The sequence below is a fragment of the Rhinoraja longicauda genome, chromosome 7 (assembly GCF_053455715.1).
Source record: "Rhinoraja longicauda isolate Sanriku21f chromosome 7, sRhiLon1.1, whole genome shotgun sequence".
Lineage (NCBI taxonomy): Eukaryota > Metazoa > Chordata > Chondrichthyes > Rajiformes > Arhynchobatidae > Rhinoraja > Rhinoraja longicauda.
Genome location: NC_135959.1, coordinates 62662213 through 62687802, shown reverse-complemented (window position 1 = coordinate 62687802; position 25590 = coordinate 62662213). Strand labels below are relative to the sequence as shown.

General features: G+C 43.3%; 1 protein-coding gene across 2 annotated transcripts in view; it reads left to right on the top strand.

Annotated features, from left to right (window-relative positions):
* The window catches only part of cwc15 (CWC15 spliceosome associated protein), a 50643-nt gene that overhangs the window by 12803 nt on the left and 12250 nt on the right, over nt 1-25590 (top strand). For both annotated transcript variants that reach the window (XM_078403143.1, XM_078403144.1), the window contains exons 4-5: nt 4543-4625; nt 16311-16439. In XM_078403143.1, the coding sequence (XP_078259269.1) occupies nt 4543-4625; nt 16311-16439 (212 nt within the window). The remainder of the gene's footprint in view (nt 1-4542; nt 4626-16310; nt 16440-25590) is intronic.

Genomic DNA, 25590 nt, shown 5'->3' with positions numbered 1-25590 from the left:
GAGTTTGTCGGGGGGCAGCCTGCGTGCGCATGCATGGAGTGGCGGTCCGTTGGTGGGGATATGGTGCTTCACCCCATGCTTGGGGCTGGCCATTGTGAACTGGGGAGTTATGATGTCAGGGAAATTGGCCAAGATCCTGGCGTACTCGTTGTCAGAGAAGGTCACTGAGCCGAGGTGGGGCGCGGTCAATTCGGCGTGGCGCAAGGCGATTGACTCAAACGTCTCAGAATTAACGAGTCATTGTCCTTTCACGTCGACCAGCAGGGAGTGCGCCCGGAGGAAGTCGGCGCCCAGCAGCGGTTGTGAGACATCGGCGATGGTAAAGGTCCACTTGAAACAACAGGAGTTGAAGTTGAGCGGGATTGTGTGGACCCCGTATGTTCTGATGTTGCTGCTGTTGGCGGCGGTCTGGGGAGGCCCCTTTCTGGAACGAGTGGGGCAAATCACTGACCTCCGCTCCAGTGTCAACGATAAAACACCACCCCAAATGACGATCCCAGGCGTAGAGGAGGTGATGTTTTTGACCGGACGCAGTTGTCACTACCCTTGGCTGGCCGAGGCGTTTCCCGGATGTGTGCAGGGCGGGCCTCGGACCCCGCACCTTTGGTGGTAGTAGCACCTGTCCTTGCTGGTGCCATTCGTGGCCGACGTCATTGCTGCTCCTGTGAAGGCTGGGACCACCCGTAAGACCTACCAAGTCACCACCGCCACGCGACTGATGGTGGCTCCTCCCTGCTGTTTGGCCTGCCACAGCATGTCCATACGGGCAGCCAGCCGTCGGGGGTCGGTGAAATCGTCATCCACGAGGAGCAGTTGGATGTCCTCAGGCATCTGCTCGAGGAAGACCTGTTTGAAAAGGAGGCAGGCCTTGTGTCCATCCATCAGGGCGAGCATTTCATTCATGAGCATGGATGGTTTACGGACACCTAGGCCATCCATGTGCAGGGGTTTTGCTGCCTTGTCATGGCGGCTGAGACCGAAAGTGGCCTTGTGGAGCGTTTTGATGCCTTCGTACTTGTTGTCGGCTGGTGGTTGGCGAATGTAATCGATCAGGTGCCCCGCGGTGTCCTGGTCCAGTGCACTGACCATGTAGGCACTGATAAAGTTACAAAAACGATTAATCCCTTCTTTCCACCCGCCCACCCCTTAGTTCTAGGCGTCCCCCCCCCCACGCTGAGTCCCCCTTTGTTCTTGGCGACGCAGCCCATCCAGCTCGGCGAGACCTCGTCCTCGGGGCTCCAACCCCAGGTTTTAAAATTTATAATCATGTAGCAGCTCTCTGGAATGAGAAAATGTTCAAATAAAACATACTGAATGCAATAGTTTGTTTTTTTCACAATTATCTTATTTTGTTATGAAGCCACTTGTGCTTGAACCATTCTGATTCTATGCCTTAGGACACCAAATCCCCTTGCAACCCAGAGCTCTGCCATCTCTGATCGTCTAGATACAACACTTTTTTAATTTAATTTTTTTAATGAATAATTATACACTTTCCCAGATTATGCTGCATTTGTCAGATCTTTGACCACTTATGTAACCTAGTTAAAGTGTTCATTTGAAACTGATTTGATAACATCTAGATATTAAAGCAATTGAGGGATTTGGTAATAGGCTGTAAAATGATGTTGAGGTTTGGTTTCGTTTAGAGGTACAGTGCGGAAACAGGCCCTTCAAAGCACTGAGTCTGCACTGATCAGCGATCCCCATACAGTAGCACTATCCTACACACTAGGTACAATTTACAATTTTACCTAAGCCAATTACCCTCCAAACCTGTACGCCGTTGGAATGTGGGAGGAAAACGGAGCACCCGGGGAAAACACATACAGTCACGGGGAGAACGTACAAGCTCTGTACAGACAGCACCCATTGTCAGGATCGAATCTGGCTCTCTAAGGTAGCAACTCTACCACTGTACCATTGTGCTGCCCAGGTAAACAATGAGCCATGATCTCGATAACTTGTTGAGCAGGCTCAAATAATGCATGCTCCACTACTACCCCTAAATCTTAATGATTTTAAATTACTTCTGCAGCTTCCTTATGTCCTTCTACAAATATACTTTCCTATTTCTCTTTTTGTCATGAGCAACTTTAGCAACCATACGATACCCAGCACCAATCTCTGCAACGTGCCAACCAGAAGAAGTCCCAATTATTCCTGCTGTCGTATTCATGTTATCAGCCGACACTCAATCCATGTCAATAAGTTACTCCAATACCACGTGCTTTTATTTTTTGGCAATCATTTTATCAGTTATTTTGATCTTTATGAATTGCCATCTGGTAATTAATCTACCTTTATTCACAGCATACATTGCTACTTCAAAGAACAATACATTTGTCAAACCTGATTTATCTTCATGGAGCTGTTGATCTCGTCTGGTTACCTTGAATTTTTCAAGGTGCTCTGCTATGTCTTTAATAATAGCAAATAATATTTTCCTTACAACATATGTTAAGGTAACTGGTTGCAGTGTCTCGTTTTTGAGGTAAAGGAGTTATATTGATAAATGACAAATCTAATAGAACCTTCTCTGTCTGGAAAACGTGGGAAAATTAAAACCAACATATCCAATCTTTCAGAGTTGTTTTTTAAGTACCTCAGATGAAGTCCATCATGCCCTGCAGACATGCCAGATAGTGAAAGTCTGCGATTTGCTATTTTCAAACGTGTGAGTGTACTTAGTTTGATGAAATAACTGGGAACAAAATTTACTTGGGTAACTTATGCTCATTGCATAAGTATAATTATTATTGAGATACAGGAATGGAATGTTGGCCTTCGTAACAAGAGGAGTTGAGTATAGGAGCAAAGAGGTCCTTCTACAGTTGTACCGGGCCCTGGTGAGACCGCACCTGGAGTACTGTGTGCAGTTTTGGTCTCCAAATTTGAGGAAGGATATTCTTGCTATGGAGGGCGTGCAGCGTAGGTTCACTAGGTTAATTCCCGGAATGGCGGGACTGCCGTATGTTGAAAGGCTGGAGCGATTGGGCTTGTATACACTGGAATTTAGAAGGATGAGGGGGGATCTTATTGAAACATATAAGATAATTAGGGGATTGGACACATTAGAGGCAGATAACATGTTCCCAATGTTGGGGGAGTCCAGAACAAGGGGCCACAGTTTAAGAATAAGGGGTAGGCCATTTAGGATGGAGATGAGGAAGAACTTTTTCAGTCAGAGGGTGGTGAAGGTGTGGAATTCTCTGCCTCAGAAGGCAGTGGAGGCCAGTTCGTTGGATGCTTTCAAGAGAGAGCTGGATAGAGCTCTGAAGGATAGCGGAGTTAGGGGGTATGGGGAGAAGGCAGGAACGGGGTACTGATTGAGAGTGATCAGCCATGATCGCATTGAATGGCGGTGCTGGCTCGAAGGGCTGAATGGCCTACTCCTGCACCTATTGTCTATTGTCTATTGTCTAATGTATCAATGCAGCTGGAGAAGGTTTTTCATGTGTCAGTTGCAGAACTTGTTTGGTCATGATGGGACAATGCTCAGCAACCAGATGAGAAAGGTGAACATTTCCCATTTAGTTTAGTCCTGCTAATGTATTGGTAGCCTCAGGACTTCACAAGGCGCTTCATGAAGATCACTGAAATCTGAGGAAATATAGCAAGTCTGCGATAATCTAATTTAATATTTAGCTCACCAGGTCTTCAGTGAGTTTAGAGGAATTGCAGGAAATGGGATCCTATCGAGTCAGACTCTAAACTATCAGGATTTCATTTAAACCTATTTCCTTCATTTCCCAAAGAGGGACACAAAGTGCTTGAGTAACTGAGCAGCTCATGCAGCATCTCTGGAGAAAAAGGATGGGTGGCATTTTGTGTCGAGCCCCTTCTTCAGGGTGGGTGGAGGGGGGTGTGAAGAGCGAGGAAAAAATCAGGGCCGGCTACAAATGATCTCAGTCAGTAGGTCCATTACCTCTGGCAGGTCCATTGTTGGCTAGGGAAGGTGTGATCTCAAGAGGGAAACAATAGAGAACTGTGTAACTGGTAAAATGACGGGTGGGGGAAAGGGGGGAGAGGAATAGAGTGTAAGTAGAAGTTACTTAAGATTAGAGTATTTAATGTTCATACCACTGGGTTGTTAGCTGCCCAAGTGAAATATGAGATGCTGGAAAATGTATTATACTACTGTGTAACTTTTTCTTTAAAGGTGAATGAAAGCTTGTTGAGTTGTTTCTATTGAGTTATTTCCAATACTCTAGACAATCTTCTAGTTTAGCACCAGCAAATCTCTGGTGATGTCAGACTAGCAGTTGGTTGAGGGAAATATATTGCCCAAAACTCCTGCAATTTTCAGGAGTGCAGGAGGATCTATTACACATCACCTAAAAAGATCTTAGTGTTACAGAACTATAAGTATTTTACTGAGAGTCAGTGTAGATTATGTGTTTGGGGTTCTGAAATGTGAATCCACATCCTTTTGCGTGGATGTTAGAATGGTAGCTGTCACTTGAAAGGCAGAGCACCAGTCCACTTACTTTAGTATTTTTTTCTTTGTAACAGTGTAATTTATTTTGCCTTTACTTGTAGAACACACAACATCATCTTCGAAGAGGCCACGGCTGGACCAGATACCTGCAGCTAACCTTGATGCTGATGATCCATTGACAGATGTACGTTAAGATTTATGCATTTAATTTATTTAAAAGAAAAGCAATAATTTTTTGGTAATTGTGTACTTGCATTGTTCTTGAAAACTTTACCAGAAGATGGCTTATGCATGAAAGAGATACCACCTCCCTAGTATTCTTCAGGAGTGCAGATAAGGTGATCAAACCTGGATCTCTTTGGGAGTTCAGGGGGCGCGGGGAAGGGAAGCACTCTCACTCTGTTCGTCTAAGTCAGTCTGCACACGTATTCTGAGGGAAGAACAATTCAAATTTACAATCCAAGAGCCTCTTGTGAGAAACATATTTTCTTTTAACATATATATAACCAGATACTGATATTTGGTTTTCTGGTTATAGGTAACCAGATATCTATATATCTGGTTATCTACAATCAGATATATAGTCAGTTCTTGCTCCTCCCTCATCATCTCTTCACTGCTTCACCTGCTGCTATTTCCACCAGCTATTTGCCCCATTAATCACATTTCCAGTGCTGCTTTCTACCTTGCCATTAATCCCAACATCCACCGCACACTTTTTAAAAGCACTTGAACCCTCTTCGGTTCCAATTAAATATAAGTTGTTACTGAAATTCTATGGTGATCTTAGGACTTTGCGGCCGATGTGAGGGAGGAGGTAAATACAGAAGTTAAAGTGTTGTACTTAAATGCGCGTAGTATAAAAAATAAAGTGGATGAGCTTGAGGCTCAGTTAGTCATGGGCAAGTATGATGTTGTAGGGATCACTGAGACATGGCTACAAGAGGACCAGGGCTGGGAACTGAATATTCAGGGGTACACAACGTATAGAAAAGACAGACAGGTGGGCAGAGGTGGTGGGGTTGCTCTGCTGGTAAGGAATGATATTCATTCCCTTGCAAGGGGTGACATAGAATCAGGAGATGTTGAATCAGTATGGATAGAAATGAGGAATTGTAAGGGTAAAAAGACCCTAATGGGAGTTATCTACAGGCCCCAAACAGTAGCCTCGACATAGGGTGCAAGTTGAATCAGGAGATAAAATTGGCGTGTCACAAATGTAATGCTACGGTGGTTATGGGAGATTTCAACATGCAGGTAGACTGGGAAAATCAGGTTGGAAATGGACCCCAGGAAAGAGAGTTTGTAGAGTGCCTTCGAGATGGATTCTTAGAACAGCTTGTACTGGAGCCTACCAGGGAGAAGGCAATTCTGGATTTAGTGTTGTGTAATGATCCTGATCTGATAAGGGGACTAGAGGTAAAAGAGCCATTAGGAGGCAGTGATCACAACGTGATAAGTTTTACTCTGCAAATGGAAAGGCAGAAGGGAAAATCGGAAGTGTCAGTATTACAGTATAGCAAAGGGGATTACAGAGGCATGAGGCAGGAGCTGGCCAAAATTGACTGGAAGGAGGCCCTAGCAGGGAAGACGGTAGAACAGCAATGGCAGGTATCCCTGGGAATAATGCAGAGGTTGCAGGATCAATTTATCCCAAAGAGGCGGAAAGACTCTAAGGGGAGTAAAAGACACCTGTGGCTGACAAGGGAAGTCAAGGACAGCATAAAAATTAAGGCGAGGAAGTATAACATAGCAAAGAAGAGTGGGAAGACAGAGGATTGGGACTCTTTTAAAGAGCAACAAAAGTTAACTAAAAAGGCAATACGGGGAGAAAAGATGAGGTACGAGGGTAAACTAGCCAATAATATAAAGGAGGATAGCAAAAGTTTTTTTAGGTACGTGAAGAGGAAAAAAATAGTCAAGGCAAATGTGGGTCCCTTGAAGACAGAAGCAGGGGAATTTATTATGGGGAACAAAGAAATGGCAGACGAGTTAAACCGTTACTTTGGATCTGTCTTCACTGAGGAAGATACACACAATCTCCCAAATGTTCTAGGGGCCGGAGAACCTAGGGTGATGGAGGAACTGAAGGAAATCCACATTAGGCAGGAAATGGTTTTGGGTAGACTGATGGGACTGAAGACTGATAAATCCCCAGGGCCTGGTGGTCTGCATCCCAGGGTACTTAAGGAGGTGGCTCTAGAAATAGTGGAAGCATTGGAGATCATTTTTCAATGTTCTATAGATTCAGGATCAGTTCCTGTGGATTGGAGGATAGCAAATGTTATCCCACTTTTTAAGAAAGGAGGGAGAGAGAAAACGGATAATTATAGACCAGTTAGTCTGACATCAGTGGTGGGGAAGATGCTTGAGTCAATTATAAAAGACGAAATTGCTGAGCATTTGGATAGCAGTAACAGGATCATTCCGAGTCAGCATGGATTTACGAAGGGGAAATCATGCTTGACAAATCTACTGGAATTTTTTGAGGATGTAACTAGGAAAATTGACAGGGGAGAGTCAGTGGATGTGGTGTACCTCGACTTTCAGAAAGCCTTCGACAAGGTCCCACATAGGAGATTAGTGGGCAAAATTAGAGCACATGGTATTGGGGGTAGGGTGCTGACATGGATAGAAAATTGGTTGACAGACAGAAAGCAAAGAGTGGGGATAAATGGGTCCCTTTCGGAATGGCAGGCAGTGACCAGTGGGGTACCGCAAGGTTCGGTGCTGGGACCCCAGCTATTTACGATATACATTAATGACTTAGATGAAGGGATTAAAAGTACCATTAGCAAATTTGCAGATGATACTAAGCTGGGGGGGTAGTGTGAATTGTGAGGAAGATGCAATAAGGCTGCAGGGTGACTTGGACAGGTTGTGGAGTGGGCGGATACATGGCAGATGCAGTTTAATGTAGATAAGTGTGAGGTTATTCATTTTGGAAGTAAGAATAGAAAGGCAGATTATTATCTGAATGGTGTCAAGTTAGGAAAAGGGGATGTTCAACGAGATCTGGGTGTCCTAGTGCATCAGTCACTGAAAGTAAGCATGCAGGTACAGCAGGCAGTGAAGAAAGCCAATGGAATGTTGGCCTTCATAACGAGAGGAGTTGAGTATAGGAGCAAAGAGGTCCTTCTACAGTTGTACCGGGCCCTGGTGAGACCGCACCTGGAATACTGTGTGCAGTTTTGGTCTCCAAATTTGAGGAAGGATATTCTTGCTATTGAGGGCGTGCAGCGTAGGTTCGCTAGGTTAATTCCCGGAATGGCGGGACTGTCGTATGTTGAAAGGCTGGAGCAATTAGGCTTGTATACACTGGAATTTAGAAGGATGAGGGGGGATCTTATTGAAACATATAAGATAATTAGGGGATTGGACACATTAGAGGCAGGAAACATGTTCCCAATGTTGGGGGAGTCCAGAACAAGGGGCCACAGTTTAAGAATAAGGGGTAGGCCATTTAGAACGAAGATGAGGAAGAACTTTTACAGTCAGAGAGTGGTGAAGGTGTGGAATTCTCTGCCTCAGAAGGCAGTGGAGGCCAGTTCGTTGGATGCTTTCAAGAGAGAGCTGGATAGAGCTCTTAAGGATAGCGGAGTGAGGGGGTATGGGGAGAAGGCAGGAACGGGGTACTGATTGAGAGTGATCAGCCATGATCGCATTGAATGGCGGTGCTGGCTCGAAGGGCTGAATGGCCTACTCCTGCACCTATTGTCTATTGTCTATTGAAACAAACCTCCCAAGGCCGATGGAGTACTGAGCGTGGTGAGTGCAAGCGGGCTTTAAGAATGGACAGATTGGATCTCACAGGATTGTAAGGCCACAGTAAAACCCCAATAATCCAATATCTGCTTGCTTGAAAATTCCATTGGTCCAGTTAGCTCACTGGTTAATTTGCAGGTGAACCAGGGGTCTGTAGTACTAGTGGGCTTTTTATTGCATGTACGGCCAGGGTCACGAACATTAAGGGTCAGTTTTGACAAACTGAAACACCCTGAATTTGCTTTCTTGCTCTCCTTAAATTCACTGGGTTCACTGAAAAAAATTATAGTGCTTTTGTGTAATGTGCGTAAACATGAAATTAAAGTATTTTGGAGTAGTAATAGAGTTAGCATCCAATAAGACTGGAAATCTGTTTATCCCGTACCACCAAAGCTCCAAGGATGCCTGATTATCAGCGTTTTACTGCAGTACATGTAGATGAGCTGGATGGATCATACTAACAGGCCAAGATGCAAGCGATATTTTTGCTGTGCTTAAATATTGGAGTGGAACGACCCCCTACCATCCTACTAGCCAATGTTCAGTCACTGGAAAATAAAGTGGATGACTTAAGGTCAAGGCTGCTTTCCCAAAGGGATCTGAGGGAATGCTGTGTTCTCTGTTTCACGGAGACATGGCTCATCCCCAGCTCCACAGACTTAGCCATCCAGCCTGAAGGTTTCTCCTTCCATCATATGGACTGAACGCAGGCATTGGGCAAAGGGAGAGGCGGGGGCGTCTGCCTCATGGTCAACTCTTCATGGTGCTCGGACGTGGCAGTTCTGTCTAACTCCTGGCTCCCCCCCACCTGGAACATCTGGCGGTGAAGTGTCGCCCCTTCTACCTCTCAAGGGAATTCACTTCGCTCATCCTGACCGCAGTCTACATCCCACCCCAGGGAGATGTCTGTCTAGCATTGGAGGAGCTGCACACCGTGGTCAACAAGCACCAGTCAGAGTACCCCGAAGTCTTTACCATTATAGCGGGGGACTTCAACAAAGCCAACCTGAAAATCACTCCCGAACCTCCACCAACATGTCTCCTGCAGCACCAGAGGATTAAACGCCCTTGCCCACTGCTATTCGACCAGAGATGCCTATCGCTCTATCCCTCACCCTCACTTTGGGAAATCCGACCATTCAGCTGTGCTGCTTCTTCCTGCACATAGGCAGCAACTGAAGTGTGCATACCCCACAGTGAGGACTGCACAGAGCTGGTCAGGAGAGGCAGGGGAACAAATACAGGACTGCTTGGACTCAGTAGACTGGGCAATGTACAAGGACTCGGCAACGGACCTGAATGAATATGCCACAGTTGTCACAGACTTCATAAGGAAATGTGTGGAGGACTGTGTTCTACAAAAACCATCCGAGCGTTTCCTAATCAGAAGCTTTGGATGAACCAGGAGATCCACATTCTTCCGAGGACCAGATCTCGGGCATTCAGGTCTGGTGACGCAGAGGTGTATAAGAAGTCCAGATTTGACCTTGACAAGGCCATCATAAAGGCCAAAAGGGACTTTTGCTCTCAGCTGGAGGACGAGGTGGATGTTCGGCAACTGTGGCAGGGCTTGAATACCATCACTTTGTACAAGGCAAAATCAGGAGGCAGCTCAAACAAGAGAAGTATCACTTTCTGACGAGCTCAATGCATCCTACGCTTTGATTGGGAGAACAGTGATGTGCCTTCCCGAGCCCCCATACGCCCTGATGGTATTACAGTCCCAGTTATAAAGGCCGATGTCAGAAGATCCTTCAGGGGAGTGCACCCTCAGAAAGCGTCTGGACCTGATGGTATACCCGGTCGAGTTCTCAAAACCTGTGCAGACCAACTGGCTGGAGTTTTTGCAGACATTTTCAACCTCATAACTGAGGTCTGAGGTTCCCACCTGCTTGAAAAGGGCATCAATAATACCGGTGTCCAAAAAGAGTAAGGTGACGTGCCTCTAACACTATTGACCGGTGACACTAACGTCCGTGGTGATGGTGTGCCTTGAGAGGTTGGTTATGGCGCATATCAACGTACCTCAATAAGAACCTCGACCCACTACAGTTTGCCTACCGCCACAACAGGTCAACGGAGGATGCAATCTCACTGGCTCTCCACTCTGCACTGGACCACTTCGATGGGAGCACCTCAAGCTTGCTGCTCAGCCCCCTGCTCTGTTGGCTCTATACTCATGACTGTATAGCTAGACACAGTTCGCCAACGACACCACCGTTGTTGGACGAATTACAGATAGTGATGAGTAAGAGTATAGAAGTGAGATTGATCGATTGACCAAATGGTGCCAGCACAACAACCTGGCTTTCCATATCAGTGAGACCAATGAACTGATTGTGGACTTTGGAAGAGGAAGGATGAGGACCCACAATTCTGTTTATATCAACGGGATGATGGTGGAGAGAGTCAAAAACTTCAAATTCCTGAGCATGCATGTTTCCGAAGATCTTTCTTGGACCCAGCAAACCGATGCAATTATAAAGAAAGAGCTTCAATGGCTCTACTTTCTCAGAAGATTATGGAGACTTGGTATGTCAGAGAGGATTCTCTTGAACTTCTACAGGTGTACAGTAGAGAGCATACTGTCTGGTTGCATCACGGCCTGGTTCGGCAACTTGAATACCCAGGAGCGAAGAAGACTGGAAAAGCTTGTGAACACTGCCCAATCCATCACCGGCTCTGACCTCCCCACCATAGAAGGGATTTCTATATACTGGAATCGCTGCCTCAAAAAGGCAGCCAGCATAATAGACAATAGGTGCAGGAGTAGGCCATTCGGCCCTTCAAACCAGCACCGCCATTCAATGTGATAATGGCTGATCATTCTCAATCAGTACCCCGTTCCTGCCTTCTCCCCATACCCCCTGACTCCGCTATCCTTAAGAGCTCTATCTAGTTCTCTCTTGAATGCATTCAGAGACTTGGCCTCCACTGCCTTCTGAGGCAGTGAATTCCACAGATTTACAACTCTGACTGAAAAAGTTTTTCCTCATCTCCATTCTAAATGGCCTACCCCTTATTCTTAAACTGTGGCCCCTGGTTCTGGACTCCCCCAACATTAATCAGATACCCACACCACCCTGCCCTCACACTCATTTCACCCCTGCCATCGGGAACACGATACAGGAACCTGAAAACTAACATCCAGGTTCAGGAACAGCTTCTTCCCTACAGCCATTTGGCTATTAAACACTACAACCTCAAATAAGCTCTGAACTACTTAGACTATTATTGTTATTATTGCACTATTATTGGGGGTATTTCTGTGTCCGGGTCTGCGCCGACCATCGATCCCCGTTCACTAACGCTATCCTACACACACTAAGGACAATTCACAATAATACCTAGCCAATTAATGTACAAACCTGTACGTCTTTGGGGTGTGGGAGGAAACCAGAGATCCTGGAGAAAACCCGCGCAGGTCATGGAGAGAACTTACAAACTCTGTGCAGACAAGCGCCCGGTCAGGACCAAACCCGGGTCTCTGGCGCTGTAAGGCAGCAACTACTGCTGCGCCACCATGCCACCCTAGGCGTGGCGTGCCATGAGATGGACTCTGAGCGGCATGTGCCTTTGAGTGGTGATGCGAACATTTTGCACGACTGCTGTTTGACTCATAACTTTCACACTGGGCAAGGGTGGAAACAGTTAAGCCACCACTGATAAAATGAAAGGTTGGGCCGAATTACTAAATGCATTCAATTTTTTACAAATCTGCCAATGCTTGAAATCTGATTTTTTTTAAAAAGCAAACAATCCATGAATCACATATCAGGTCAATCAGCATTTATGGAATGAAAACATGGTTAATGTTTCATCTGAAGACCTTTCATCAGAACTGAGAAAATGAGAAAACAACTTATTTTTCAGTTGTATAAACAGGAACAAGAGAATATCTCAAGGGTGAGATCATGATTGCTGAGATGACTCCTGTAGTCACAGAGCTGTCCGGTTAATAGATTAATGAGGTGTGTTGGAGAGTAAACATGCAGAAGAACATGTTCATTTCCATCCACCAAATCTTTTCACAGCACTTTCTGATGCAACATCACCTCTTTCAATTATATGACATTGTGGGGATTACAGAGACGTGGCTGCAGGAGGATCAGGACTGCGAACTGAATATTCAGGGTTATACGTCCTATAGAAAGGACAGCCAGGTGGGCAGAGGAGGTGGGGTAGCTCTGTTGGTGAGGGATGAAATACAGTCCCTTGCGAGGGGTGACAGAGGGACTGACGATGTAGAGTCACTGTGGATAGAGTTGAGGAATTGTAAAGGTAAGAAGACACTAATGGGAGTTATCTACAGGCCCCCAAACTGTAGCCCGGATATAGGGTGTAAGTTGCAACATGAGTTAAAACTGGCATGTAACAAAGGTAATGCCACTGTGGTTATGGGGGATGTCAATATGCAGATAGACTGGGAAAATCAGGTTGGTTCTGGATCCCCAAGAAAGGGAGTTTGTCGAGTGCCTCCGAGATGGATTCTTAGAGCAGCTTGAACTGGAGCCTACCAGAGAGACTGCAATTTTGGATTTAGTGTTGTCCAATGAACCAGATTTAATAAGGGAACTCAAGGTAAAGGAACCGCTTGGAGGTAGTGACCATAATATGATTAGTTTTAATCTGCAATTTGAGAGGAAGAAGGTTAAATCAGAAGTGTCAGTGTTGCAGTTGAACAAAGGGGACTATGAGGCATGAGAGAGGAGCTGGCCAAGGTTGACTGGAAAAGGATCCTAGCAGGAATGACGGTGGAACAGCAATGGCAGGAATTACTGGGCATAATCCAGAAGATGCAGGATCATTTTATTCCAAAGAGGAAGAAAGATTCTAATGGGAGTAAGAGGCAACCGTGGCTGACAAGGGAAGTTAGGGATGGAATAAAACTAACAGAAAAGATGTATAACATAGCAAAGAGTAGCGGGAAGCCAGAGGATTGGGGAACTTTCAAAGGTCAACAGAAGGTAACAAAAAGGGCTCAAAAGATGAAGTACGAGGGGAAGCTGGCCAAGAATATAAAGAAGGACAGTAAAAGCTTCTTTAGGTATGTTAAGAGAAAATGATTGTTAAGGACAAATGTGGGTCCCTTGAAGGCAGAAACAGGTGAAATTATTATGGGTAACAAGGAGATGGCAGAAGAGTTGAACAGGTACTTCGGATCTATCTTCGCTAAGGAGGTCACAAACAATCTCTCAGATGTACTAGACGACAGAGGATCTAGGGAGAGGAACTGAAAGAAATTTGCATTAGGCGAGAAATAGTATTGGGTAGACTGATGGGACTGAAGGCTGATAAATCCCCAGGGCCTGATGATCTGCATCCCAGGGTACTCTAGGAGGTGGCTCTAGAAATCGTGGATGCATTGGTGATCATTTTCCAATGTTCGATAGATTCAGGATCAGTTCCTGTGGATTGGAGGGTTGCTAATGTTATCCCACTTTTCAAGAAAGGAGCGAGAGAGAAAACGGGGAATTATAGACCAGTTAGCCTGACATCAGTGGTGGGGAAGATGTTGGAGTCAATTATTAAAGAGGTAATAACGGCGCATTTGGATAGCAGTAAAAGGATTGGTCCAAGTCAGCATGGATTTATGAAGAGGAAATCCTGCTTGACTAATCTGGAATTTTTTGAGGATGTGACAAGTAAAATGGATGAAGGAGAGCCAGTGGATGTAGTGTATCTGGACTTTCAGAAAACATTTGATAAGGTCCCACACGGGAGATTGGTGAGCAAAATTAGAGCCCATGGTATTGGGGGTAGGGTATTGACATGGATATAGAATTGGTTGGCAGACAGGAAGCAAAGAGTAGGAATAAACGGGTCCTTTTCAGAATGGCAGGCAGTGGCAAGTGGCAGGCAGGCACCGACCGCAAGGCTCGGTGCTGGGGCCGCAACTATTTACAGTATAAATGATTTGAAGGGTCTCGACCCGAAACGTCACCCATTCCCTCTCTCCTAGATGCTGCCTGACCTGCTGAGTTACTCCAGCATTTTGTGATACCTTTGATTTGTACCAGCATCTGCAGTTATTTTCCTACACTTACTGATTTGGATGATGGAACAAGAAGTAACACTAGCAGGTTTGCAGATGACACAAAGCTGGGTGGCAGTGTAAACTGCGAAGAAGATGTTTGGAGGTTGCAGGGTGACTTGGACAGTTTGAGTAAGTGGACAGATGCAGTATAATGTAATTTCTGCGTTTATCCACTTTGGCGGCAAAAACAAGGAGGCAGATTATTATTTCAATGGTGTCAAATTAGGTAAAGGGAAGTGCAACGAGACCTGGGAGTCCTTGTACACTAGTCACTGAAAGTAAGCATGCAGGTACAGCAGGCAGTGAAGAAAGCTAATGGCATGTTGGCTTTCATAACGAGAGGATTTGAGTATAGGCGCAAAGAGGTCCTTCTGCAGTTGTATAGGGCCCTGGTGAGACCACATCTGGAGTATTGTGTACAGTTTTGGTCTCCTAATTTGAGGAAGGACGTCCTTACTATTGAGGCAGTGCAGTGTAGGTTCACGTGGTTAATCCCTGGGATGGCGGGACTGTCATATGAGGAAAGACTTGGCTTGTATTCACTGGAGTTTAGAATGATGAGAGGGGATCTTATACAGACATATAAAATTATAAAAGGACTGGACAAGCTAGATGCAGGAAAAATGTTCCCAATTTTGGGGGAGTTCAGAACCAGGGACCACAGTCTAAGAATAAAGGGCAGGCCATTTAAAACTGAGGTGAGAAGAAACTTTTACACCCAGAGAGTTGTGAATTTGTGGAATTCTCTGCCACAGAAGGCAGTGGAGGCCAATTCGCTGGATGAATTTTAAAAAGAGTTAGATTGAGCTCTCGGGGCTAGTGGAATCAAGGGATATGGGGAGAATGCAGGCACAGGTTACTGATGGTGGATGATCAGCCATGATCACAATGAATGGCTGTGCTGGCTCGAAGGGCCAAATGGCCTCCTCCTGCACCTATTTTCTATGTTTTAGTTTCAATTGCATTGTTTTCCAATTAAGCGTATTGCATTTGGTTCTCATGATTTTGCATCTTCTAAGTTGGGGAAACCAAATGCTGACTGAGGGACTACTCTGCCGGACACCTCCATTAAGTCTCCGTCTTACATAAGCTTGAGGACAAGCACTTTATTTTCCATCCAGACAGGTGCAGCCTTCAGGATCCAATATTGAATTCAACAATTTACATAACCTGCTTTCTCTTTTTGTGTTAGAACTGAAAAGTTCTGCTGTAACTTTATCCATTTGTAATATTGACTCGGTTTTCCACTCCCTGTTGTCAAGGCTGATGTGCTGATCATTTCTAGCTTTGTCTTTTAGATTTCAGAATTCAGCAACAGTGCCAACCTGCTTTTCACAACTTTAACCTGTTTGTTTTTACTCTCTATTTACCACATTGTACCTACTAAACCGACAGCCTCTTAAACAGTGAGATTATTGCTGGTTTCATCCTATTGCCAATATTAATTTTGTCCTATTAAGGTGAATTTGCCAATATTTGCCAATACAATACCGTCACATTGCCGATATTAAGTTTGTCCTATTGAGGTGGGGGCAAGGTCACTTTCCCCCACCTCAATAAAATATGATTAGTGATTTTCCCTATTAATGTGAATTTGAAATATTCATTGTTGTTTCTGCATTGCTGAGTTAAGCCACTAGGTGGCCAGGTTGTGCAGGAAATCGATGCAGCGAAATTCCATGCCTTAGAAGGAAAGGATGCAGTTCTTTCCCATCTTACCCTGTCCCCAGATACATAAACTTAAGATAATTTCATGTCCTGTTGACTATCTTATTTAGAATCGTAATTTGTTGCCAGTGGCTATTGTGTAACTTGGATAAAGATAATAATTTACAAAAGCCAAATAAAACTTTAAATGAAAATAGCTATTTCACAGAAATTGGAGGCAATAATTTTTAAAGAAAGTTAAGGGTCTGTGCACTTGGCAGTGTAATATTTTATCTGATTGGAGTGAAACTACAGAAAGCTTTTAAGCAGGCAAATATTTTGAATGCAGTCCATATAAACTTGCTGGATTCGTGTTTTTCATAAACATGCACTTATTTAGAATTTCTGTTGATTATTTAGGAAGAGGAAGAAGAAGATTCTGCTAAGGATAGTAGTAGCGATGATGATGATGATGACGATGACACTGCTGCTCTTTTGGCTGAGCTAGAGAAAATAAAAAAGGAACGCGCTGAAGAACAAGCCCGAAAGGTAAGTTCTGAATAGATTCTCTATATGGTATCCAGAATTTTATACTTGTGGTAAAATGCAAATGTACTGAACTGTGGTATTTTTTATGTTTATTTAAGTGCCTACCTTGCATATATTCTTCTTGGACTGTTTTGATTAGTTTAAAATTGTTATAGCTAAAGAAACTGCAAATGATTATTTGTTACTTACAGATTATTTGGTTAAAGTGCCATTTGCCGATGAAAAGTGGCTGTACATAGCCTGTAGTTGAATCTCTCAATATTGTCCAGAAAGGCAAGATGTTGTGATTTGGACTCTTATCAGATGCTGTAGTTCTGTAACTTGAAAATGGAGGTTTGGTGGACACCTGTCATTGTCATGCTTTACCAAAAATCCCTGTCATCCTGACGTTAGAATCACGGGCCAATTTTGTGGGTATGCTGTTACGTAATAAAAAATGAATACATTATGTTAACAACAGAAGGGATAAATTCTCTTGGCTGATTCAGAATTGTTCTGTCCTTGTTGGAAAAAAACAGCACGTGCTTTATTCTAAAAAACTCACAACTCCCACATGTTTTTTTTAACCTGATAATATTTATTATGGTATAATAAATTTGACTTTCATATTTATGAATGAATGAAAATATCGGAATATAAAATTCTAAGCATATGAACCTGTCCATAGAAATGTACAGTATATACATTCATATATTCAATATCACTTCTGTTTGTGTTCCTTAAAGGCAGTGATATGAAGAATTGTACAATTATTTCTCTGGAGGCTTAAGTAGGAGCCTTCAGAAACCTGTATAGAAATGAATTGTCCTAAGACTGTAATAGAACTCCATTTTGCAATAAGCTGGCATCAACTTAATGTGCTCAGCTCCAGAATAATGAAACGTGGATTTTTATGCCAAAGGTTGGTTGATCAAGTTATTTCCTGTCAGACATTCTGCTGCACATGACGATGGGCCAAAATAACATTCATGATTTTGGAGAATAATTTTTCTTTATTTTAGGATTCATAGCAGCAATATAAACATCTGTACCTTCACCTATGTCCATTGACATCCTTAAGATAAAAATAAGCCTTTTATTTGTAAAATTTAAGTAATCAGTAAAAGAAGAATCAATTAACTATTTTCAGGTAGACATTAGTTATCTAAATCTAAAAAATGAATGACTTGAACCGATCAACTCCCAATACTCAATGTGCCACCTCGCTACAGTATTATGAAATTTGGTTTTGGTTTTAACTTCAGCAAACTTATATTTTGAATATGTATTGTATTCTGTTGTTTTAGTCAGTGTGAGATGTATTTTTCAAGTCTACAGAGACCTTTAGGCTTCACCCACAATTATGAATTATCTAAGATTCAATCAAAATTTAGATTTTGAATCAGTTAGAAACTGGTAGGTATGGTGTTATGGGCATTACAGAGACGTGGCTGAAAGAGGATTGGAGCAGGGATTACACATCTTATTGAAAAGACATACAGGTGGGCATAGGGGATGGGGTAGCTCTGCTGGTAAGGAATGAAATTCGGTCCTTAACAAGGGGATGACATCGGACCAGAAGATGCAAAGTCCTTGTGGGTAGAGCTAAGAACCTACAAGGGTAAAAAGACCCCGACAGGAGTCATTTACACGCTCCCGAACAGTAGCCAGGAAGTAGGGTGCAAGTTACATCAGGAGATACAATTGGCATGTAAGAAAGGCAATGTTTTGGTGGTCATGGGGGATTTCAATATGCAGATAAACTGGGAAAGAGGTAATCTGTAGAGTACCTATGAGATGGTTTCTTAAAGCAGCTTGTGGTGGAGCCTACCAGGGAAAGGGCAATTCTGGATTTAGTGTTGTGTAATGAACCAGATTTACTTAGACACCAGCAACGTCCCTGAAATTTTACGAGAGTCAGGTAGTGGAAGTTAGTGGAGTGGCTATAACTAAGGAGAGGTACTTGGGAAGCTGAAAGGTCTGAAGGTGGATAAGTCACCTGGATCGATGGACTACACTGCAGGGTTCTGAAAGAGGTGGCTTGAGAGATTGTGGAGGCATTAGTAGTGACCTTTCAAGGACCACTAGAGTCCGGAGTGGTTTCAGATAATTGGAAAATTGTAAATATTACTCTGCTGTTCAAGAAGGGAGCGAAGCAGAAGAATTCAAACTATGGGCCGGTTAGCCTGACATTTAGATCCATTATATAAAGGATAAGGTCAAGAGAGTCAAGAGTGTTTTATTGTCATATGTCCCACATAGAGCAATGAAATTCTTACTTGCTGCAGCACAACAGAATATGTAAACACAGTACACTGTAAACAATATGATAAATGAGAGAGAAAAAAAAGTTCAGTGTGTATATATACACATACTCAAAAGTACACACACACATGTGTGTGTGTATATATGTATATACATGCACATATACAAATACTCAAAAAAACAAGCAATAGTAGTGCAATAATAATAACAATAATAGTCTATTGTAGTTCAGAGCTTATTTGAGGTTGTGGTGTTTAATAGCTTGATGGCTTAGGGAAAAAGCTGTTCCTGAATCTAGACGTTACAGTTTTCAGGCTCCTGTACCTTCTTCCTGATGGCAGTGGTGAAATGAGTGTGTGGCCAGGATGGTGTGGGTCTCTGATGATGCTGACTGCCTTTTAGAGGCAGCGACTCATAAATCCCTTCGATGGTGGGGAGGTCAGAGCTCCAGAGCGATTCCAGTATATAGAAATCCCTTCGATGGTGGGGAGGACAGAGCCGGTGATGGACTGGGCAGTGTTCACAACGTTTTCCAGTCTTCTTCGCTCCTGGACGTTCAAGTTGCCGAACCAGGCCATGATGCAACCAGTCAATATGCTCTACTATACACCTGTAGAAGTTCAAGAGAATCCTCTTTGATATACCGAATCTCCTTAATCTTCTCAGGAAGTAGAGACGTTTATGTGCTTTATTTATAATTGCATCAGTGTGCTGGGTCCAGGAAAGATCTTCAGAAATATGCACGCCCAAGAATTTGAAGTTTTTGAAGTTTGATATAAACAGGATTGTGGGTCCTCATCCTTCTTCTTCCAAAGTCCACAATCAGTTCATTTATTTTACTGATATTGAGAGCCAGGTTGTTGTGCTGGCACCATTTGGTCAATCGGTCGATCTCGCTTCTATACACTGACTCATCACCATATGTAATTCGTCCAACAATGGTGGTGTCGTCGGCGAACTTGAAGATGTTCACACTATGTCCGGCTACACAGTCATGAGTATAGAGTGAGTAGAGCAGGGGGCTGAGAAGGGCCTTGAGATGCTGCCGTACTGATTGTTAATGAGGAAGAAGTATTTCTGCCAATTCAAACAGACTGGTCTGTGGATGAGGAAGTCAAGGATCCAATTGCAGAGACCCAGTTCCGTGAGCTTGGTAACCAGCTTGGAGGGGATGATGGTATTGAAGGCCGAGTGTAGTCTATAAACAACAGCCTGATATAAGTGTGTTCATTGTCCAAGTGGTCCAGTGCGCAGTGGAGAAGCCAGTGAGATCGCATCCTCCGTTGACCTGTTGTGACGGTAAGTAAACTAGTGAGTTGAGGTTTTTGTTGAGGTAGGAGTTGATATCCACTATAACCAACCTCTCAAAGCACTCCATCACTACAGATGTTAGTGCCACTGATCGATAGTCATTGAGGCACGTCACCTTCCTCTTCTTGGGCACCGGTATTATTGATGCCCTCTTAAAGCAGGTGGAAACCTCAGACCTCAGTAGTGAGAGGTTGAAAATGTGCGCAAATTCCCCAGCTAGTTGGTCTGCACAGGGTTTGAGAACTCAACCGGGTATACCATCAGGTCCAGGTGTTTCCGAGGGTTCACACCCCTGAATTATTTAGTTCATGACAAATTAGGCCAAAGTCAGCATGGTTTTGTGAAGGGGAGATCTTGCCTGACGAACCCGGCCGCTACCCTTCACAATAGGTGGAGGGGCAGGTAGTGTAGAGAAAGCAGGGACTTTGCAGAAGAGTCCCAATCCAAAATGACACCTATCCATATTCTCCAGAAATGCTACCTGACCTGCTGATACTTTTTTAGATAATTTAATGTCTCATTGCACTGTCATTTCTACCTAAAATTGTAGATGTCGTGCTTCCATGTACGGGGATACCTGAGATTTCTGACGTTTTTCACCAACAAACTGACTGGGGGGGAACGACTGGTGTCCGTTATTGCTCATTGGGGGGGGGTAAAGTTTAACCCAAGGACGGTAGGAAAGAAACGTGGCGTTGTGGGGGCAGGGGGATGGGGTAAACAAATGGGAATTTACTGGCTGGTGAGCCGCAGAACCCCAGCCCCATAAGGAGTGCATCAGAGACGGTTCCGATTCTCACGCCGCCTCAATGCTGCTCGCGCTCTCTGCTCCCATGACCAAAAGCATACCACGTGACACCAGCTCATTTGCGGAAATGGAGGGGCATTCAAATGGGAGTCTCAGTACGCTATAACCGAAATCCGCTATATAGAGGTCTGTTATTACAAGGGTTTACTGTATTTCTGGTTTCTATTAGTCTTGTACTTCATTCACCTGTTTCACTTGTCAATCCTTGGTTAACAATATGACCGGATATAGGAGACAGTTGTGGATGAAGTCTAGTCTATCATATAAACCAACTTCTCCACCATTGAATCCATCTGTACTTCACAGTGCCTCAGGAGAGCTGCCAACATAATTAAGGACCATTTTCACCCTGGCCATTCCCTCTTCTCCCCTCTCCTGTCGGGTGGGCAATACAAAAGCTTGAAAATAAATGCCACCCGATTCAGGAACAGCTTTTTGCATGCCGTTATCAGAGTACTGAACCGTCTCCCCAAAAGCTAGGGTGTAGTCCCAATCTTCAAACCTACGCTTCCCACCAGGACGCAGCTGCGGACCGGGAACGCGACCGGAGGCTTTTGTCGAGGCGCCGCAATCTCGATGCAACCAGGAAGACCCCGAAGGCGCAGCAGACAGCTGAACCTGCACGGAGCTGCCTCGGACGGTGGAAGGCGAAAGCGCACGGGAGGCGTGGGGGCCTACGTCGAAAGGTGGCCATGGCTGGGGTCTGCGTTGAACAGAGCCTGGGACGACGGAGCCCACAGCCGGAGCCTGCTTCATATGGAATCGGATGTTGTGTCACCGGGAACAAAGGAGTACCCAGCGAGGAGGGGCCACCGTAAGGTGGAAGGACAAAGGAGGACCCGGCATGGGGGACCGCCGTGAGGCAGTAGGAGGGGGAAGGGGAGAGAACAAAGGACCTGGTGTGGGGGGACTGCGGGGAGAGAGAGGGAGGTGAGAACAATGGAGGACTTGGCGCGGGATACTTTGTAACTTTGTAAGCGCCTTTACCTTGGGTATGCATGCAAAGAACTTCACTGTGATGTCACATGCACCCCTCCCAACCCTTCCGAATTTGGCGGAAAGTTTCTGCTTTCTTATTTCATTTCTGCCATTCCGATTTTGTCTCGTATTTTACCGCAAAACTGTCGGTAATTGCAATTTGTCAATTCGGCCGCGAGAGGTCGTTAGGGGTTCCGCGAGAAATCCCCCCACCCTGGAACTCTCCCTGAAAATATGGCGCCTAGGTTGGGCAAGGCAGCCAATCTCGACCTTATCAGGATTTCCATGGCCAATTTGTCAATTCGGTCGCTAGGGGTTCTGCGAGAAATCCCCCCGCCCTGGAAGTCTCTCTGAAAATGTGGCACCTAGGCTGGGCAAGGTAGCCAATCTCGACCTCATCGGAACTTCCATGACCGATCGGATGGTTGAATTTGCAACCAACGGCCGGGGCTCTGGAACTGCAGCCCAGCTGGAGCCAGCACATCTATCCCCATAGCCGACTTCCTTGGCCAGCTGGATAAACCAGAGTGCCAAAAAACCAAGAATGCCAGAAAATCAGTGATGGAACTGTAATGAATAAATATTAAATTTAAGTGCAAGATTATATAACTATATGAATTAAGAGGGGTTAAAATATAAAGCACAGAAAAGCCAATTACCACCTTTTTGGGCTGATTATCAATTAATGTGCAAATTTACTTCAACAAGTACTTCCGTATGCTTAGTCGAGTCGCATATATCAACTCTTTTTTCATAACTTAGTCATACATTTTATGACCATTGTTCTTTGATTCAATATCAAGACATTTGGGATGTGTAAGGAAAAATCAAAATAGAAAAAACAAAACAAAACAATTTTTTCTTTGTGTTGCAAAAAGTATCTCTGTTCAATAACCTTTCTGTAATTAGCAGAATATACTCATGATAGGCCTGACATTGTACATGTAATCCAAGAACCACAGACTGTTGGAAATAATAGTCGTTTTTCACACATGAATGTAGCGCAACGCATATATGCGCATTAGGCATGCATACTTTTTTTTGCTGAAAAGTTGCATTATGCGCCATATTATGAATTGTCATGTAAAATTCTGAATTTTGGACATCAAAATTATGAATTTCTAAAATCAAATGTTGGGAGGTCTGCACATGTGTCAATTCAATTCACCACATTGTGGACCTTGCTCTTCTTTATCTTCACTTTCTTTGTAACTGTAATGCTATAATGCTGTAACACTACATTCTGAACTCTAATATCTTTGTCTTTACACTACCTGTCGTACTTGTGTCTGGCTTGATTGTACTCGTATAGTATGGTTTGAATGGATAACATGCAAAAAAAAGGTTTTCGCTATATCTCAGTACAGGTGACAATAATAAATCAATGTCAATGCTGACAATTTAATGCATGGCTTAACAGTTAATATACTGTGAACTAGAACTATTTAATGTAGCGGTATAGGAAAGAACTTCAGATGCTGACTTAAATCGAAGGTAAACCCAAAATGCTGGAGTAACTCAGCGGGACGGGCAGCATCTCTGGATAGGAATGGGTGACTTTTAGGGTCGAGACCCTTCTTCAGGGTCACTACCCAAAACATCACCCATTCCTTCTCTCCAGAGATGCTGCTTGTCCCTGCTGAGTTACTCCAGCATTTTGTGTCTATTTAATGTAACTGACAGCTACCAGAAAATGTTTATAATGTTTTCTTTTCAGTATTGCTGTTGCCATGAAATAAACTAAATTCATTATACCCTTTTAGTTATCTACTATGGTACACATATAAATCCTTCTCTCAAACTTTCTTGGCCAACTGCATGGTATCTCTCGTGGACTCCTTATTTTACCTCAATCTGTGTTTAATGGTGATTGTTCTCCTACTTGTCTGTCAGATTTATCAACATTCCACTCTAGCCATTGGGCTTCTAGTAATGACATTTCAGTCTGTAAACTGATCATCTGTTTCCTTAGTCCTGGGTTTCATCTATATACTAAAACTCTTGTTTGTTTGTTCCTGAACTACAGCCAAAACGGTACACGATAGCGCGACAATTCTAGGCCCACCATACTCACCGGCGTCCCTTTGGTGTTAATGGAAGAAGTTTCATTGAAATCGGAGTTATATTTTTTTAATTATTCACATTTTTAAGTTTAAATTTATCTCCTAGGGAGGATGGGGGGGGAGGGGGAGGATAAGGGGGCTTGAGGGGAAGGGGGAGGGAGGGAGAGGGGGGGGGGGAGGAGAAGGTGCTGCGCCAATGCAGGAGAGGTTTGGGCCCAACGGGTCCACTTGGTCTAGTTAACCTATAAAGGTTGTACCCAAAACAATAGGCATGATCTGCTCTATGCTCCCCTGTTCTTGTGCCTCTAATTGAACACATCAAAGGGTTATTTTAACAAAACTAATCATTAGCATCTCCAGCTAGATTATGTGAAAAAATATTTCTTTACTTTTAGTCAAACTATTGAAGATGAAGATTTCATGAAAAACTTTTTCTAAGATTGTTCATGTTTCTAGATCTTTTCTGATCTGTTTCCCTGGCTTTTTATCTATTTTATGGTGTTTTTTCAGTTGTAAGTGCAATATAAATGTATATTGTTAGAGTGCAATTGGTGTTTCAATAACATTTGTACATATAATTTGAATTCAATTGAACATATTAATCCGCGTAAGGATACTTATCATAAGAGCGTACATATTTATCTACAGTGTAATTTTTAACAAAAACAAGATATTGCATTGTAGAAGTATTTTATTTGAAAATGTATAAATTATTTATTTACAGCTTTTCATGTGAGGTATATCTTTCCATGACATTTTCTGTATACAGTATCTTACAGCATATGTTAAAGTGGCTAAAGTGATTGTAAAATGACAGTTCATGTTTCAAACATTTTTTTTCTTGCGAGATTGCCAGATTAATGGCACAAATTCTTAAAATAAAAATGCTAAATACTGATTTTAAAAATGAATGATCTAAAATTAGAACAGTCTTTGTTGAGAGCACATATCTGAGCAGACATTTTACTGTTGATTTCAGAAGTTTTCTAGTTATATTTGACCAGTGATTTTATACCATACTTGTGCTTGGTACTTGAAGAGCGTGTATCAAGCAGGTAAAATTTACAGACATAAAATTGCTAATATAAATTTCAGCTTTAGAGGCTGAGCAAGGTTTCTTTCTCCAAACTTTCTTTGGAGTCTGTTTTTAACTGGAAAATGTGGGAAAAAGAATATTTGGAAATAATCCAAGTGAATCCTTCCTATGAAATTTCTCATGTGAAACAACTACAGAAGGTCCTTCACTTGTTTCAAATTCACATGTTATGACCATCTGTTTCAAGTTGAATTTCCCAAGTTTAATTGAACTGACCCACGAAGTTTTGAATGTCCCTTATTTGTGTTGTGATGATCAGTCCCATTTGTATTGTTGATGCATATCATTGCAGTTTCTTTTTGAGCCAAACTAATCTTAACTTTTTTGATTCTATGCAGTGATCTGCTATTAACAATACTTGTAACAATACTTTTGCAACCTCATACTTCAAAAGGACATTTCCAGTGTTCCTTTCTCTGTAGTGTTGTAGCACAGTGTGACAGTTGTGTTTATCCTGAAATAAAAGTTTTCTTTCAAAATAGCCATTCCAACCAAATTATGAAAATTACCCATGTGATGAAAAATTTCCTGGACGTTTATGAAATTGACGATACAAAAAAATGATTGGTTCTTTTGCAAATAGTGGATTCATATCGAAAAATTATAATTGTGCTGGTAAATACAAATTTTAAACAAGTCACCACTTTCTTA